This window comes from Macrobrachium rosenbergii, chromosome 6, assembly GCF_040412425.1.
Source record: "Macrobrachium rosenbergii isolate ZJJX-2024 chromosome 6, ASM4041242v1, whole genome shotgun sequence".
NCBI lineage: Eukaryota > Metazoa > Arthropoda > Malacostraca > Decapoda > Palaemonidae > Macrobrachium > Macrobrachium rosenbergii.
In genome coordinates, this window is record NC_089746.1 from 62,375,298 (window position 1) to 62,394,234 (window position 18,937).

At 38.1% G+C, this 18,937-nt stretch overlaps 1 protein-coding gene across 2 annotated transcripts in view; it reads right to left on the reverse strand.

Moving 5' to 3' along the window:
* Positions 1 to 358: 358 nt before the first annotated feature.
* The window catches only part of LOC136839647 (3'-5' exoribonuclease 1-like), a 36,393-nt gene continuing 17,814 nt past the window's right edge, over positions 359 to 18,937 (reverse strand). For both annotated transcript variants that reach the window (XM_067105960.1, XM_067105961.1), the window contains exons 6-9: positions 10,727 to 10,879; positions 7,934 to 8,017; positions 4,043 to 4,218; positions 359 to 861 (exon numbers count right to left, since the gene is read on the reverse strand). In XM_067105960.1, the coding sequence (XP_066962061.1) occupies positions 645 to 861; positions 4,043 to 4,218; positions 7,934 to 8,017; positions 10,727 to 10,879 (630 nt within the window). In that variant the 3' untranslated portion in view covers positions 359 to 644. The remainder of the gene's footprint in view (positions 862 to 4,042; positions 4,219 to 7,933; positions 8,018 to 10,726; positions 10,880 to 18,937) is intronic.

Below are 18,937 nucleotides of genomic sequence, written 5' to 3' on the forward strand. Positions count from 1 at the left end.
AAGACCAGTAAGAAGGCCCAAGAAATTTGGAGGAACTGCTTCATGTCCAACCTCATAAAGGGGAAACTGAAATGACAAACAATAAGATGAAATGCAACTGAATACTGAGTTAAATGAAGCACTGCTGTTGTTAGCAAAAGGCAATCCTGGGAAACTGGCGCTGTTGACTGAATAAAATTCAAATGAATCAGAGGTGGTATCAGTATGCAGTAGAAATTTTTCTGGATCTTGACTAAATGACTCCAGTGAGGTTGGGATTTCCATGTTTACAGAAACAGGGTAATTCATTTATTATTAATAAGGTTGTGATGTAGCACATGAATCTTAAAAATATATATCAGGTATAATGAATCTCATGTAAAAGTTTTCAATATTTTCATAACTTCTGTAAACAATTAGAACTTAATAAACTAAAATGGAGCAAGTAAGGGAATGAAAATTACCATTCCTTCTCAATCCAGCACTATATAACGTATATGCTGACTATCTGAGAAAAAACATGTATTGTGATGATTAAAACCTTTCCTTACCAGCACTTATAGTTTCATAGCACAAAATGATGTACGTAATTTACAAAAATAACTTTTGCAGAAGAGATGTACATTTGTAACCTATTTTGAACAATATCAGAATAACGCCTTTGGTTATTTTACCAGTAGGGATGGAAATTCTTTGTCATATTCAGTCTCACACACTGAGGAACCTACAGCTGATGACTCTTCTTCATCTTCAAATGGGTCTTCCTTATCTTCACATTCATCACTCAAATATTCATCTTCTCCATCTCTTGGTGGATCAACATTTCTCCTCTTGATCATTGCATTAAAATCATTCCTGTTTATGCACTTTACAGTATGTAACCTGGAAATAAATGTTAAAATTTTCATATTCCATTTAACCATTAAACTTACACTACAGGTAATTTCCAAGATAATTTGCATTTTTCATTGATATAAAAATATTAAGTATTTTATATGGATGAACTTTTTTATATGGATGAAGTCACTTGCAAAAGACCTCCAGCAATGAGGACAACTGTGGGGTTCTAGGGGCAGTTGATAAAACCTCAGATGTGCATAACTAGTCAAAAAGCTAATTATCATGAGTTTGTGATTTGTTCCTACAAGAATACTGTACAAACCTTAATTTTTTATACAGAGACTTGCTCCTTGGGTTGGAGATCATGATCGATTTTCTTCTTATCAACCATGAATGCCAACTGTATTTTCATATAATTTTCATAAATAAATGCACTTTTTGTGTTAAAACTAATAAAATACTCAGGTATAAGCATTTTTACAGGATTTTTCTTGTGTTTAAACTATCAAAATAGGCAGTTCTAAGTGTTTTTAGAAGGGTTTTAAGTATTCGCGGATTTTAGTTATTCGCAGTTACGTGAGCGAAGTCGATGTCCCATTCCCGGATATACCATCCTGAGGTAACTTCAACAAACCCCCGTGCAATGGCGATGTCATTATACGGCTGTATGTCCGTGTTGTCACATCCACAGCCACGCAAACTAGATTTCTCCTAGGAGAACGAGAACGCAAGAGATGACGAGATGCATGTCTTCACGAACTCGGAGGTTCGACAGGACAACGACATTGGAACTGGACGACGATCCGAGGGCCTCTTGGGAGAGCGTGAACAGGGAGGAGTTCTGGAATGATGGAGGCTAATGCCACAGATGTGCAAGTGACAGGCAACAACAGCCTTGACTGGAAACATGTCTGTGGCCATGCAGAATCTCTCACATCCGTCATAGGATTGCAGGACCCAGAAGGAAAAGGCTGAACATCCAAGTTTTCAATACCCTCGATTTTTTAACAGAAGTATTGCCATCACAGCTCAAGCAAGAGACTCTGCGGAAAGAGCAGGAGCAAAAGACGTCATCTCGTAGCCATGAGTCGCCACAGTAAAGGTTCTCGGGTCAGGAGCAGGGAGAGCCGTTGAGAAGTGGCTGGATGTGCCAACCCCTTATCAGCAAGACGGTCGTGAGATGGAGTGGGAGAAGCACAGCCATGGTTGGACGAAGACAGAGAAAAAAGGAAGCCAGTGGAAAAGAAGGAGACCTGGGACGCTTCTTCTTCACAACATGGGAGAGCCTCTCTTGAAAAATGATGTCAACTTTGTCAACCACTACGAAGAGGAGAACGGGTTAGCTGCTGGTCAGGGTGCACCAAAAACTGAAGTAGCAACACTGGTACAGCTAAGGAGAAAGCAGCAGGGATGGCAACTGTCGAAGGTGGACGACACCATCAGGCGATGACAGGAAATGGGAAAATAGGCCACCCAAGGTTGGTGCTCCTGGCAGGCCTAAGAAAGTCCAGATATTTTCTGCGCCTTCGATCCTGAAATAGAACAAGATGATGTTGCCTCTTCCCTCATGGGGGGGGGGGACCATCCCACCCTGAGAGAGAGGGGTACCCATAGAAAAAATATCTCCTGACTCCTCTCCCTAAACTTCCAAAGTCGAATCTACGGAAGAATGGGAAGGGGTAAAATCTTCCAAAGAAGAAGAAGCAACTGGAGGAAGAATGCATAGAAGGAACCAGAAGGAGACTGAGAAACGACCATCGAAGAAGGAGAAAACCCCTTCCAAGCTGGCGCCTTCTTCCTCCTCTGATGCTTCCTCTTGCCAAAAACTCCATTGCTCAGGAGGCCAAGAACGACATTCAGAGAGTGGAAGGGGGCGCCTTACAACCAACCACCCCCGCCGAGGTGAGGCAAGAAACAAGGCAGGAACTGTTGACAGGAATTCCCACTGGTTATTTAGAGCAAGTCAGGACAAACGCACTATCAAGATTTTGCGACATCAACCACCGTGTTGAGGGAAAGGGGAAATACTTGCTGGGTTTATGCACGAAGTATCTTCATACGAGCTGAATACAAAACCCTCACCTGGAAACACGAAAAACCCGCCTTGTCTCTAACCTCTCAATCTACACAACATCTGAAAGGCTAATACATTACAACACTCCATGAAATTGTGTACTCAAAAATAAAAAACAGTGTTTGTTCATGAAAAGAGAATACCGCACACAAAACAAACACCAAGGAGATAATACGTGTGGGGTTGCGTAAACGCGTAAAGGCAACACAAACAGAAATAAGTAAAATGATATATAAGGAGAAAGTCTCCCAAAACTTATGTAGACTTCGTAGGAAGAATAAGTGAATGTATCAATATAGAGACATAGAAAAACATGTTGGAATATTTCAATATATGCAAAGTATAAACAATATAAATTCAAACAGAGAAGAGAAAGTCAAATGGCAGGACAGAGAAAGGAATGCATGTCTCGTCGAGATGGCGGCCAAAAGTAAAACTGAGTAGATCTGAATATATACCGACTGGGTGGACTGTTCTTCCGCCCCTACCATCGGTAACTGCTACCATAAACAACCTTGCAAAAGTTTTACGTCTGGATTTCCAGCTCGCTGAAAGTTAATCCCATATGTAAAGACCGAGTGTTTGTATTCGTGTAGGAACAATAATGGACTGCTTAAGAGAAGTTTATAGGTTTTAGGTAAAAGGTCAATGGGAATTTAGGAGGTGAATAATTTCTCCTTCAACTATCAAATGAGATAAAAGATGATACTAGCTCTGCTGTACATCTTCTGTACTTAAATTCTATATGAACCCATCTGTATCATAACTTATGCATGCATGACTTTTTATACTCAAATACTATGCCACAAATATCACTCAATACCAAAATTACTATACTGTACTATGGAAATAATTGACTTTTGCCAGCCAGGACTTGATATCAACCTACATCTCTCTCAATAGCTGAATGCTGAATCGACTATCACTGTACTTAAACCAAAGGCACAGGTTTAAACCCTGGCTGAAGCAGTAAAATGTCAAAACAAAACAAAAACAGAAAAAAAGACTGATAACCATAAAAGCATTCCATTTGCCATACCTTAAAAAAAATATTGATATAAATTTCCAAGTCCATCACTTAATACCAGATTTGATGATAATCAGGCCAACTGCAAGCTGTTAGTGGGTTTTTCTTAAACTGACTCTTACCTCTGCTCTAAATTTTTGGGCTTCTTGAAGTTTATCTGCTCATTTACTCGCATGTTTGCACCATCCTCATGTAATTTTATTGCCACCCTGGCAATGTTCCGTGCATCATCCAACCCACAGTGAGGATGTCCAATAAAATTCATCCCAAGTTTTGTTAGCATACCCTGCAGATTCATCTGCAAAATGATAACAAATGGTAAATGAAACAACAAAACTATTTTAAAAAACAACAGCAATCCAAATATATATGGCAACATGTCAAAGGATACCATAAGATTCTGATACTGTATACGGTACTGTCATGTAAAGTGTCATTCAGTTCTCATACCATCCAGTGCACATACTCGTACTGTATAGCATAAATAACACTACAGTACCACTGAGTATGGCTCCATGTGAAATAAGTTCTTTGCATATTCTTGGTATATTTAATTATGAAATTTCACTGTCTCTTGAATATCCATATGTGAAGACCAAAACAATTTACATATATGTTACAATTACTTATACATAATTCCATGTCAGACCATCAAGAATTGCAAACTATCAGGTGGCTCTTAAAAAATACCTTTTAAAAATAAAAATAAACATTAATTAATATGAATTATACTTTAACCTTAAATTACTGGACGTATCATCACGTTGTTCTAAAATTGTCTGTTAGACAGTGGACGCATATCACGTCGACTTCAAAAAATATCAATCGGTTGTTTATCTGAAATGGTCGAAAAACGCAATTGTGTAAAACTCTTACATTCTAGTAATATTCAATCATTTACCTTCATTTTTCAACAATTTGGAAGTCTATTGCACAATATTTCGATTTATGGTGAAGTTTTGAAAAAAACTTTTTCCTTACGAGGGAGCTTTCGGTCGAAAATTCAGAAATTGTTTCGGTTCATTTTTGTAATTTTTTCAATGTTTATATTATTCGTTACATAAAGTTTTATATATGAAAATGCAATTTCAGTAAAAATACAGCAAAATACAACCCATGGTTCAAGCTTTTATCAGTTTGGAAATATTTTCAGTTATAAATCACGATAACTGCCAAAATTTCAACCTTCGTCAACTTTGATGAATTTATGAAAACACAATTGTAAGATAAAATCTTACATTCTAGTAATATTTAATCATTTACCTTCATTTTCCAACAAATTGAAAGTCTCTAGCACAATATTTCGATTTATGGTGAATTTTTAAAAAAACTTTTTCCTTACAATCCGCCAGAAATTCTTTCATCAATGCGTAATGTTTGCACCGTTTTATATTAGAGTTACAGAAAGTTTTATATAGAAATGAGAGCAATTTCATGAGAGAATACAACAGAATATAACTCATGGTTGTAGCTTTTATCAGTTTTGAAATATTTTCATATAAATCAGATAACAAAATTTTTTTTCAACTTTTAGAAATGGTAAAAATTCAATTATAAGCTAAAACTCTTACATTCTAGTAATATTCAATCATGTACCTTCATTTTGCAACAAACTGGAAGTCTCTAGAGCAATATTTCGATTTATGGTGAATTTCTGAGAAAAAAAAAACTTTTTCCTACGTCTGTATATAGCTCGGCCGAACATCTCAGAAATTCTTTTGTCACGTTTCATGATATTTTTTTTACATAAGTCATTACATAAACTTTTATATATTTGAAAATGTTTTGCAATTTCATGTAGAATACAACAGAAAATAACTCAGAGTTGTAGCTTTTTATCAGTTTTGAAATATTTTCACATAAATCAGATAACTGAAATTTTAAGAGAGAGAGTCAACTTTAACTCGTTGCTAAATGCCCTAGGCCAATTGTAGAGCTACTTACATTCTAGTAATATTCAATCATTTACCTTCATTTTGCAATAAATTGAAAGTCGATACAATATTTCGATTTATGGTGAATTTTGAAAAAAACAATACGTCCGAGAGGTAACTTCGAGAGAGACCTCAGAAAGAGTCACGTTGTCGTAATGTTTGACCGTTTTATATTAGTCGTTACATAAACTTTTATATATGAAAATGTGAGAAATTTCATGTAGAATACAACAGAAAATAACTCATGGTTGTAGCTTTTATCAGTTTTGAAATATTTTCCATATAAATCACGATCAATGGAAAAAATTTGACTTTCAGTCAACTTTAACTCGACCGAAATGGTAAAAACTGCAATTATTTAAAACACTTACAGTCTAGTAATATTCAATCAATTAGCTTCATTTTTCAACAAACAGGAAGTCTCTATACAACATTTGATTTATGGTGAATTTTTTAAAAAACATTTTTTTATCCATGTGTTCTAATTCATGCATCATTTTGTGATAATATTTTCTCTGTGTGTTGCTTTGATCGTTTTACAATTTGTTATATACCAAATCATCGCAATTTATATCCAATACAAAGAAAAAAATAATCCGTTAGCTTTAACCGTTTTGCTCACAGCGTGAATTTGTATAAAATTATATATGAAAATTTTTTTAGCGGTCATATATTTCAATATTTATTTAAGATAATGATATTTTTTTCATTTTGATTTTGCATATTAAACTTCAGGCAATGACAAATAATTTGCCAAAATGAATTTAATCTTAAAAACTAAGCATGCTGTGATTTTTTGAAAAAAATTATTTTTTTCTGTAAGAAAAAATTAAAACGCCGGCATGCGGGAACGTTTTTGTAAATAGAGGCTAAAAAGGGTTAATATGTTTTCTTGCCGAGTTCTCAGAATAATATTTTTATCAGGTTTTAGGGCTACTGCATCTTAGAAACTATACAGTACGTATATACATGGTCTAAATAAATTTTACCACATTTTTTTTTTTTTTGATATTTGCATTTTTCCAAATATCAAAACCTGTTTTATTGTTACACTTGTACATGACCAGTATCCATTATAAATAAACAAATACATTATAAACAATACAATTCCTTTGGATATCTTGTGTGTGATGTTTGTATCTCAGTCAATAATATACAGTTTGGTTAGACTAGGTACTGTGATGAAGTTCTTAAATGAATCATTTACCTGTTTAAGGTGTCCTATTTTTGGGTAATTTTGTTTAATAGTCGTATATTATAATAAAATATGGATAATTCCCATTTCTTTTGATTTTACAAAACTGTTTGATTTTCAAGAGTATATTTTAATATGTTAACCTGGGTTATGGAAGGATTTTGTGGTAGCCTACAGGTAGCGAGGCCAAGGCTAGCCTACAGGTAGCGAGGCCAAGGCTAGCCTACTCACTAGTGCCATGTCTGCATTTGATTTATTCACAAGCCCCTTGGATGCATTAGCATGGATGACTGATCGATTATCATAACCCACAAAAGCTTAAGCCATCATAAAAATTAACTACACTGTAACATGTCAAAATGGCTAGAAAAATCTAAATATACAGTACTGTGTAACATGAATCTAATACTATTAATACAGAAAATTAAGCAAACAGCCATCATCCAACCACAAATTAACATTTGAAATGAGCAAAATAAAATGAGCCATAAATAACTTGTTTTCACACACAGTTGACCCCTTGATAAAATAAAAACCAATAAGCAACCTGGTATTTATATGCTACAGGAAACCTAACAGCAGGTACAGCAATCAAGCAAAAATCTGTCTAATCCTTTCTCCCATCTCTTGTTATGTATCAATATTTCAATGTAAGTTTTGAGGAGGGTCTTGTAAGCAGTTAAACTCAGCATGAATGAAATAATACAGGTAGGAGTAATAAAGGATAAAAAAAGAACAATATGCACTGTGTGTGTGTGTTTGTCTGATGATTTGATACCGAGTTAGTAGTTAGCATTAAAAATATAATAAACTCTACATCAATGGGTCATTTCAAATATATTCTTTGAATATAGTAAATATGAAGATAGGCTCACGTTACTTACCCTTTCAGTATTATAGAAGTTACAAAATGGTTTTTTTATATTTATCCAAGTTTTAGCCCAATGTGGATAAGGCACTTTTGATATCTGAAAAATAAAAATATAAACTTGAATTATATTCAAAGCAACAGCTCAGCAATGCAAAAACATATTCTATCACTGAAGTCTTGAATCTTACTGTCACTTACACTACTGACCATATACAGTATAAGATTCTTGTAATTAGGTAAGTTAAATGTTTCTGCAAGCTGTAATAAACTTAATATTACAAGGATAATGTCAGTACTGAACTTGCTTTTCCATTTTGAAATGTTTTCTGGCAGATAAAAAAAGTCCTGAAATTACTTGTGAACTACACAACACTGATGTTCAATTTTTCATTGCATATTTTGGCTTAAAAGACCAACATAAAGGCTAACCATCAAACAGAAAGAAGTAATGCGCCAGAATAGGATGTTTTGAGTATACTGTACACAAAAACATCAACTGTAATGTCATTACACAAATCTTGGATATAACCTTATCCAAAACAGAAAATACTAGAGTAACTGTCACAGAGGTTACCACTCTTGAAGTTTCATCAGCACTCCTCTCAGATGGCTCCCCAGTTTAGCCAATCAGCTAGGTAGGCCACCAGTTAAATTCCTTCATTCCTGAGCTCCCATAAAATAAATAAGTACAGTATATATAAAAATTTATGCAAACAATGTTTGTTCAAATCTGATGGGTCATGGATCACTTCATTCAGAGGAATGCTTCTTGGGGGAAGCTGAAGAGCGGTGGCATATAAAGCTCTTCCTCTGTGGGCCCTTTTTAAAAGGGGTCTGGTTTTTGGAAAAAACTACTTTAGAGGAAGGGAAGGGTGAGACCATCTCTACCCTAGCCCACTGAAAATTATACTGTGTCCCCAAGGACACAGCATGCATGTTATGCTCTAGAAGACAACCCCAACCATGCAAGTCCTATTGGGCTCCACCTCTTCCCTTTCTTGTACTATGCAGTCCAGGATTTGATTTTTCTTTTCCTAGAAGGAGTGTCTTCTCTGCTTTGAATGGAGTGCTGATGCTATTACTGTCCCTTCTCTTGTTGTCGGAGGGGTCCTTTAGTAGTGACTGGAGGCTTGTGGGGTTCTGATTCACACCAAGCTTTCTTAGGCTAAGGAAGAAGAAACTCACAAGAGTACTGTACAAAGAGGAAACTCTCAAGAGTATTGTTTCCCAGATTCCCCCTTTTCAAGAACAGTATATATTGTGCAATTCTGTTGTCAGGCTCGTTCAACGAGTTGTGCGACAACAGACTCTTCTAAAGGGTCCTGAAAGATAGGGGAAGAATGTAATAGGGAGGTTACACTGGGGGAGCGAAATGTTGGAGCCCAGCAATTGCTTCCTTTCAAGCCTTAATGCAACACTCCAGAAAGCCGAAGAGTGCTCCCCATAGGGTCCACATAAGTGTTTTGGCTACTGCAGTGAACATTATTCTGGAAGAATAGGTGGAGGCCTGCATAAAATCCAGCTATGTCCGTCCTGAGATTTTTTTTGTGGGGGTCCCAAATTGCCGGGTAGTCATGTCCAATGGGAGTGTTCCTCTCGTAATAGAGGACAAATGTTGCCCATTCCTTTAGTACTATCAGATACTGGGATGGTGGAGACAAATGGCTTTATTTCTGCCACAAACTCTCTTTTCCAAGTCACCACAAAATTCTAAAGTTTTGTCTTCACATAACTGATTGTTTCTAAAGTGAAGAGACAGAAGGCTGATGCCTACCAGAGAGGTTATTGGTTCTGTAAAATAATTGTTGCATTATGTTTTCCATTAAACTGGAGAAAGGTTGCTTCTATGGCTTTCATTAATATGGTTGCTTCAATGGCCTTCACTGCTATATCATTACGCAGGATACTTGTCTCCTCCAACGGTTTCTGAATTCCTACTGAAGGAGGGACCAAGTGCCATTCAGTATTGGGGAAGGCCGCTCTGTCCCGAAATTCTATATGCTCAACCTCAATCAGTTTTCATTAATGAGGTATTTTCCATCTGGTGAAAGATGCACACTGAGGTTTCTTGCCAAGGGTTATTAGTATCTTTGAGGTTTTATTGTCTGACCTGGTCTTATTATTACCTGTTGGAGCTCTGCGAGTGACTAGGCTGTTTCTTAATATCCATTATGATTTCAACGGGGACCTACACAACTGATTCAACTTCTTTTTGGGATTGGGTTTTTTTAACCTGTTCCTATGACCTAAGATTTTTGGTGAAAAATCTATCTCTGCCTGGGCAGACTGTGCAGCCTCTCTATCCTCTAGTTTAAAGGATGAGAAATTTTCACATATCACACCCAATTCCATATCCTGGGTTTGTGAAGATGCTGAACCATGAAGGTATGGCATCCTCCTACCTGTTGGTTATGGCTGTGGGAGGATGTTGCATCTGTGGCTGCTGAATATAGTGACTGACTCCGAATAACTTCCTTTAAAATGACACCCTGATTGAAGGGATCAACAATCTTAACCAAATTTTTGGGCTATTCTAGGGTTCTGTGTTAATGATATAATAGTTTATAAATACTTTCCGGATGTGGTCTCTAACCTGAGGATACGTGCATTGATCAAATCATCAAGTGTGAGGGAACAGCTGCAAATTTTTATACATGCCTAAGGATTGCAAAAGAAACACAAAACAATAAGAGAAAACCAGCAATATGAAAGATGAAGAACACAATCAAGAATTAACAATAACAGTATCTTACAGAATGTACTGACAATGTTCATTCTTTTGTCTCTCTTTTTTCTCATCACTTACCTTACATTGATGATATAAAAAACGTCCCATATCCCATGGTCCATCTGTAACAACAGCAAAAGTTTTCATGTCTACCTTCAATTTGTGTTCTTTCAGCCACTCCTCAAATTTCCGTAGAACTTCTGGAAACTCTGGTGCAAAATTTACCTGCTCCTGTTGAAATGAAAAATGACATTTTTATAATAAAATAAAGTTTTATATATACTTACCAAGCAATTACATAGCTACTAGCTTTCTACATGGTAGTCTAACAAAATTCAGATTTTCATGGTGGCGCTACCATCGCTTGTGTAGGTGACAGGGTCCCGCCCACATTCGAGATTGATAGGTATAACTCAGCAGAAAGCTTAAATTCGTTTGATGCCCAATGTCCACTGAGGAGAAGGGTGGGCTCCGATTATGTAACTGCTTGGTAAGTATATACATAAAACTTTATTGTATCATAAAAATGTCATTTTTATATAAGTGACTTACCAAGCAATTACATAGCTGATTCCACATTGAGAGGAGGTGGGAATTATGGACATATTCTAATCCAAAACATTAATAAAGGTAATGACTTTGAATTATAAAGGTTGCTAGAATTGGGTCAATGCTTGCTGTACCTTACCTGGTAAGAGAGCTGCTTCAGGTGGGTGCTGCCTCTGGTCAGCACTCATCTTAACCTGTAGAGGACGTGGCAGGATGGCCAAGAATCGCCTCTACTTCAGTGTCGCCTCTACTTCAGTGGAGACTTTGCAGCCATGGAAGTTCACTGATGGCTGACAAAGATTAAAAAAGAGTGCCCTTGCCCATCCAGGCCTATCCAGTCCAACGGCATGGCATCCGTTGCCCATGAGAGACGGTCTGGGACTGGGGAGCAAAAGTGAGGCAGACGATGATTTATTGATGTTTCAGAGATCCACAGCTGCTTTGCCCCAAAGTTTCCAGAGATTGTCGCATATGAGGGAGTCCAGAGTCCACTTCGTCGGCAAAACCTGACTGCAACAACTTAGTTCGTCTGCGAGGACATTCAGTTTTCCCTGAATGAAGCGAGTGATAATCTTCACCTGGTACTGCTCCGGCCAGAGAAGGACGTCTTTCGCCGTCTTGTAGAAAGTGAAGGAGTGGGTGAGGGCAGCCAATCATCAAGAGAGAGACAAATGTTCACATCAAGAAGATGAAGCCATTTCCCAAGAGAAGCGAGGATCCTAGTGAACACTTGTGGGGCTGTGGACAGGCCGAAGCACGATACGTGAAAATGGAGAACTTTACTCTGAAACACAAAACGCAGGAACTTTCTTGAATCTGGACCTATTAGGACATGGAAACAGGCGCATTTGGCGTAGCTGATTCAAAACGTGGCGATTTGGTCGTCAGAGAAATAATTGGACTATTCCGTAGCCCCTTCCCCACTTTTTGCGTCACAACAGTTCGACGTCACTCACTCTAAAATTTTATTAGGATACATTTTTCATGCAGGGAATCCAGAACAGGCTGGAAGTCCAGAAAAAGATGAAAAAGGGTAAAAATAATGAAAACACCAACATCTAATATGACTTTTTGTCATTTATTCTTAGAATCAAATATTACATTATTTTATAAACTGATGAAATAACGTAAATTAAAAACTTGAATTGAAAAAACTGTATTATAAAATTTTTTTTTTAAATCTAGTAAATCTATTTAATCTTAGAAACTGCATTTTCACTTCATTATTATGAGCAACACCCCTAAGGAATTCAATAGGATCTAATGATTCCACTTCCAGTATGACTTTTTTTTATTCGTTCATCAGCATCTCTCTCTCTCTCTCTCTCTCTCTCTCTCTCTCTCTCTCTCTTTCTCTCTCTCTCTCTCTCTCTAAATATATATATATATATATATATATATATATATATATATATATATATATATATATATATATATATATTTTTATTTTTTTTTTTTTTAGCTTTTGGGGCCTGACATCCAGCTGTCAACTTTTCAAGATATGAGCGCCACGTCCTTTCTGTACTTTCCGTAAGGCATCAATGAATTTCAGATTGTGGGATGGTGCATTCCAAGCTCATATTGCAAACGTCGATTGGCCGCTTTGCCGTGATTATTGGTCTGATCTTCATTGTTTAGAGTTTGTTCATAAAGGTTCCATATCTCGGGAGCGAAAATTGGCTTCATCTTTGCGTTTCCACTCCTATTCAGTCGTCCAATATAAATATCCTCAAACCAATGAAACAAGGCTGTTAGTTCATCAGGAAGAAACTGCTGCTAATGTATCCATGTTATTCATCCATCTTTTCTAATGGAACGAAATCGAGTGCTGTGATCCTATTAGCCCATAAAGCAAAGTCAGAATCAGGCTTATAGCGATTTGACAAAACCCAGTGAAACAAGATGTCTGTGTGTCTTGGGCTAGATGGAAAAAGCAAATTTTAATGCGAACTGTGGGAAATGCATCTTGCATAGCACGAATGGCAGCTTGTTAAAAGTCACAAATTATTGAAGTCGGTCTCAAATTAAGTTCGATGGTTTTAAGTTACTCAAATAAACGAAAATAAGTTACTCTTTGTTTGTTAGGAAGCAGAGCATAAACTGTAGGAGTAACTCCTTCATGCTTCTTACCCAATATAACATACATCTGATGAAAAAGACTATGTTGCACCCAGCTAATTCTTTCATATACTAATATCCTATTATTGCTTTCTCCAGTGTCTCCCAATAGGAATTTCTCTTCCACACCCAGATGAGGAACATATAATGTATAGGACTCAGGTAAAACTAAATGCTCCAAATCAGTTAAGATGGTACCTTGTTTAATAATTTCCTATTCCTTGCTTTAAGTTTTTGCATTGTAGGCAAGTCTGGAGCTAAGGCTAAACTAGTTTGAGATGCGCCAGCCTAACATTCATTTACCACAACGGTTGGTGGCTCGAGAATTCAGCACTTCTTTTTTTAGCACTTATTTTACCTTTCCAACCTCTATTTTTGCAACAGATGCCTCGTGGCTATGTTTATTTATCTGGCGAATAACTTTACCATCCTTTTTATGCAATCTCACTTTACATCGATCTTTATGTTCACATCTCCAAAACTTTAATTCAGGATCACTTTTGCTCGTTGCGTCAAAAATAAAAAGGTATCCATCGTGCATCACTTGTTTCTTCCACGTTTTGATACAATATTTGATGCCATTTCGAATGATAAGGTTTAGACGACTGAAAATTTGAAGCTGAACTGAGCTTGAGATCTATGACAGTTTCTAGCTTAGGCCTAATTGGACTGTTTGGTAATTAAAACTATTACGACTAGAAGAGCTAATTTGACTGACAATGAGAGAGAGAGAGAGAGAGAGAGAGAGAGAGAGAGAGAGAGAGAGAGAGAGAGAGAGAGAGAGAGAGAGAGAGAGAGAGAACAAGATCTAATAACAACAAACAGGCGCTGCTAGTTTTGATAAATTATCTCACACTACAGCGACAGTTACTAATTTGACGCCAAAACGACCCTCCAGGCCTAAAAAAACTCTCCGTCGAAAGGGCTACGCTGAATCGGCCACGCCGAATCAGCTACGCCAAATGGGCTACGCCTAAACGTCCCATTCCCCCTGCATGTCCAGAAAGACCATCCAGTCGCCCTGGTGGAGAGAGGACATGACAGAGTGGTTGGTCTCCATATGAAATTTGGTCTTCAGCACAAAACGGTTCAGGGCTCTGACATCCAGATCTGGTCTCCAGCCCCCCGATGACTTGGGGACCACGGTGAGACGGTTGTAGAATCCCTCCGAGTCGAGATCCAAAACCTCCTCTACTGCCCCTTTGCGAAGAAAGGACTCAGCTTCTTGAGAAAGGGAGGCAAACTTCTCAGAGTGAGCTAAATACGCAGTCAAGTTGATCGCTGACTTTGATAAGGGAAGCTTCTCTTGGAATATCCTTCCATCAACACTTGGACTACTCAAGGTTCTGCTGGCCAACTAAAAATAGGTGCAGCCTGGCTCTGACCAGGGAGTGAAGGACTGTGTTCTCATTTCTTAGCGGCTGGTTTAAATGACAACTTCTTGATGGTTTAAATAACAACTTGATCGATCTACAGCTTTTTACCCTCAAATTAAAAAAGGTCAATTTCAAATTAAAAAAGATAAAAATCAAATTAAAAAAGATAAAAATCAAATTAAAAAAGACCAAATTCAAATTAATAAAGGTGACCTTAAAATTAAAAAAAGATGGACTTCAAATTAAAATAAATCAATTTCAAATTAAAACAAGTACCTCAATACAAAAAAAGTTTTCAAATTGTTTTACATGTGCAAAAAGCAAAAAGCATAGCCTAATTTTGTAATGATGATGGAATTCTATGCCTGTCGACAACTGTTCCTAGCCCATAGCAAATGCTGCCATACATTACTCGTCACAATCATACTTTGGAGTTTTTGTTCCTTACTGTTGAAGTATGCATATATATTGTATTTTGATTACATCCGATTACTATAATATTAGATGTATTTTTATTGTTGAGATGGATATGTGGAGTCACAAGAAGGAATAGGATTAGAAACAACTATATTAAAGGGACAGTCAAAGTAGTAGAAGTATCAAAGAAGATTGCAGTGGTTTGGTCATATCCTGCGGAGAGAGGAGGATCATGTGTGCAGAAGGGTCATGGACATGGAGGTGGTTGGGAGGAGAATGAGGGGAAGGCCAAGATTTAGACTGAAAGGTAGTGTATCAAATGGCATACAGGGAATGAGTCTAAGAGAGTGTGATCTCCGGTATGAAACGATGGCACAAAATGGTTCTTGCAGCTGAAACAGAACTGGTATAAAGATGAGGAAAAGCTGTAGACAAAGAAAAAGATGGATTTTTATTGCTCTTTTTATAAGTACTGTAGTGTTTTATAAATATGGCTAATGCATATCCGATGTCAAGTTTACATCAAGTAAAAAATTACTTTTTACACAAAGTCATATATTTAACAATTTGTTTTAAACTAAAATTGATTTATTTTAATTTGAAGTTCATCTTTTTTCATTTGAATTTGACGTATTTTAATTTGTTTTTCACCTTTTTTTAATTTGAATTTGACCTTTTTTAATTTGATTTTTATCTTTTTCAATTTGAAACTGACCTTTCTTAATTTGAAATCCACTTTTTTTAATTTGAGGGTAAAAAGCTGTAGATGGGGGTGCAGATTGGTCTGAGGTCTAGATCTTCCTCCTTGAAATGGCTGAGGCTGCAGAGGAGAGAAGGACTTGGTTGCTGTTGCAGGAGCTTCTGTAGGTCACTTGGAAGACTGAGCCAAAAGATCAGTAGTGATTCCTTAACAGTGTGTTGGGGGAAGAGATGGGATCTGTCTAATGGAGAGAACAAGAGGGCTGTCTTCTGTGTTGTGGTGACTCCTTTAGTGGCGAAGGGGCACCACAGCTCTCGCTTCTTCAAGAGCCCCATCGAAAACAAGGAGGCGAGCTCAGAAGAACCATCCCTGACTGCCTTGTCTGTGCAAGACAATACCCCCAACCAGTCAGAAGAGAAATCTCCAGCAAGGACTGGACAATCCCTGATTTTTCTTGCTAAAGCCCCCACTGTCCAATCAAGGAAGCTAAAAATTTCTAATACCTTGAACAGGTTCTTGACAAAATGATCAGTTAGGCAAAGAGAAGGAAATCTTGGCTGCGGAGAATGCAGAACGATATGTAGCGTCAACCAAACCGGAGAAGTCCCTCTGGGAGGAGGAAGAGACTCCCAAGGAGGGAGCTTCCCCAGTGGTGTAGAAGTGATACTACTTCTTGATAAGTTTAGAAGGAGGGGACGCAAAGGTAGCTTTGCCTTGGTTTCTCTTCATGGCCAGCCACTAGTCTACTTCTCGAAGAACTTTCTTCGAGGAAGAGGAAAGCACTAGCTTAGGAAGGCAAGCGAGATCAGCAGTCCGTTTCCTCACAAGGAAGGTTGAGGCTGGGGAATCAGGAGCGGCAGGCTTGGAGAAGTCTGGAAAATCAGTCACAAAAAATCTCAGCAACAACGAATAAGCAGACGAAGGAGCGGTATCTTGTTCAGGTTCGTCCTCAACAGAAGAGACAGGGGATAAGGTACCCTTGCTCTTGGAAATGACAGTCTTCTTTAAAAAGCCCACGAGTTCCTCAACCTGACGCTTAATCGGGGCTAAAGCAGAATCTTCCTGAGTTGATGAAGAAGGAAGAGGCGCCGAGCATCCCATGGTTGGTGCTGAGCGCCCAAATGTTAGGGCCAAATGCTCCACAGTTGGCGCTGAGCAGTCCGGTGCAAAAGAGTGAAGCGGTGAAGCGGGCGGCAAGTGAGTCGAAGGAGAGGGGCGCTCCGAGCTGAGAGAGCCCTTAGCAGACAGTGATGGGTGCTTACTTGAAGTATCATATTGCTTTGAGACCGAAGTAGGGCGCTTGCAACTCGAGAGGTTCCGGACTATCCCATCAAGGCTGATGACGAGCAGAAGACGTGGCAGCAGGCGGAAGAGTGAAACTGCAGGAGGGCTGAGGACTAACACTAGCCTCCTTGTGCTTCTTGACAGGAGGAGGGGAGCTGTCTGCCACATTGGAGTGCCTCTTCAAAGGCCCAGAGACAGAAGATTGATGTTGCTGGCACCTCGTGTCCGGCAAAGAATCTTCCGAATGGGAAACAGACAAAAAGCACTGAACAAGACGTCTTTCCAGTGGTGCGATGTCACAGCCTGGGACCGTGCAACAAGCTTGGCAGAGGGGGGGGCGACTGTCTGTGGGCAAACCCCACTGGCCTCCCTCGGACCTCCGGCACATCTTCTACCTGGTGCGGGAAATTCAAATTTCTTATCAACTTTTGCTTCGAGACTGGCAACAGTGTTGGAATTAGAAGCACGGGAACCTGGTAAAGGAGTCTGGGGTAAAGGTGTAGGAGGGCTAGGAATGGGTGACATAGCATGAATCAAAGGAGAAGAAACAGAGCTATCTTCTACCACATTAGGTAAAGAAGGAATCTCCTGACTAGCTCTATTTTCGGCTCTAAGGGCTGCCTTCCTTTTTGTATCTCGGTCTAATTTGTCCAGATGGGACTCCAAAGTCTTCCATTTACTATCTTCCCAATCCTGACACTCCGAACATGTAAGCTCTCTACTACATTCCTGCCCCCTACATTTGACACACTTAGTGTGCGAATCATACGCCACCTTAGTTAGTCTGTCTTACACCCCTCAATGCAATAACGAATGGTTGAAGAGCTGGAGTCTGACATATTTGACTATCTTTAGGAATAAAGTGTCAATCTTTAGGAATACAGTTAACTAATGCTAACGATATTACTAAGCTTGAAAAACCACCAAAAAAAAAGAGAGAGAGAGAATACTTCACCAAAAATATAGGACAAAATCTGAAAAAGATGAAGCAGCGACTGCACAAAACTATCGATGTTAATCGGGAGCAGGCAGAAAACGAACTGAAGCTCTCTGCTGAGTTGTACCTGTCAGTGCCAAATGTGGGTTGGACCCTGTCACCTACACAAGCGATAGTAGTGCCACCACAAAAATTTGAATTTTGTTAGACTGCCATGTAGAAAGCTAGTAGTCATGTAATTGCTTGGTAAGTCACTTATATAAAACTACCTTTTACTTCCAAAAGCAACTGAATAAATCATTTTATTAGAGCACTTTGATTAAAACTACCTTTTACTTCCAAAAGCAACTGAATAAATCATTTTATTAGAGCACTTTGATTACACATTAGATTCAATTTAGGCAATATTTGTGCAGTCACACCAAATTTATGACAGCAGAAAGATTAAACAGTATAATCTCACAATGTATCCTAAATTAATAAATATTTATAATTAAAAGATAGTGTCTGTTTGCAGGAAACCAGAGGTTTGAAATACCTAGCTTAACTGACCTGAGATAGATGGCTAGGAATGGATACTAAATAGCAGGGCATGACTGAAGCAATCTAGGTACAGGATGATCCTTAGAATTGTGCATGACGGAGGGAAATAAGGTCTAATTAGTGCTGTGTATTGACTTATCAGTTGTGATAGCGCTTTGCCTTGAACATCTTCCATCATCAGGATTTGTCTTGTGTATCCATCCTGACATGCTCAGCTCATCAAATACTGTATAAGTATGTTTTACATTCAAATGTTACAGTAATGGACAAGTTTGTCTTGTGTATTCTTTATGGATACTACATACAATAGTACTTTTTATAATTGGCTTTTCAAGGTTTCTGCCTTATATCTTCATGCGCTGCCT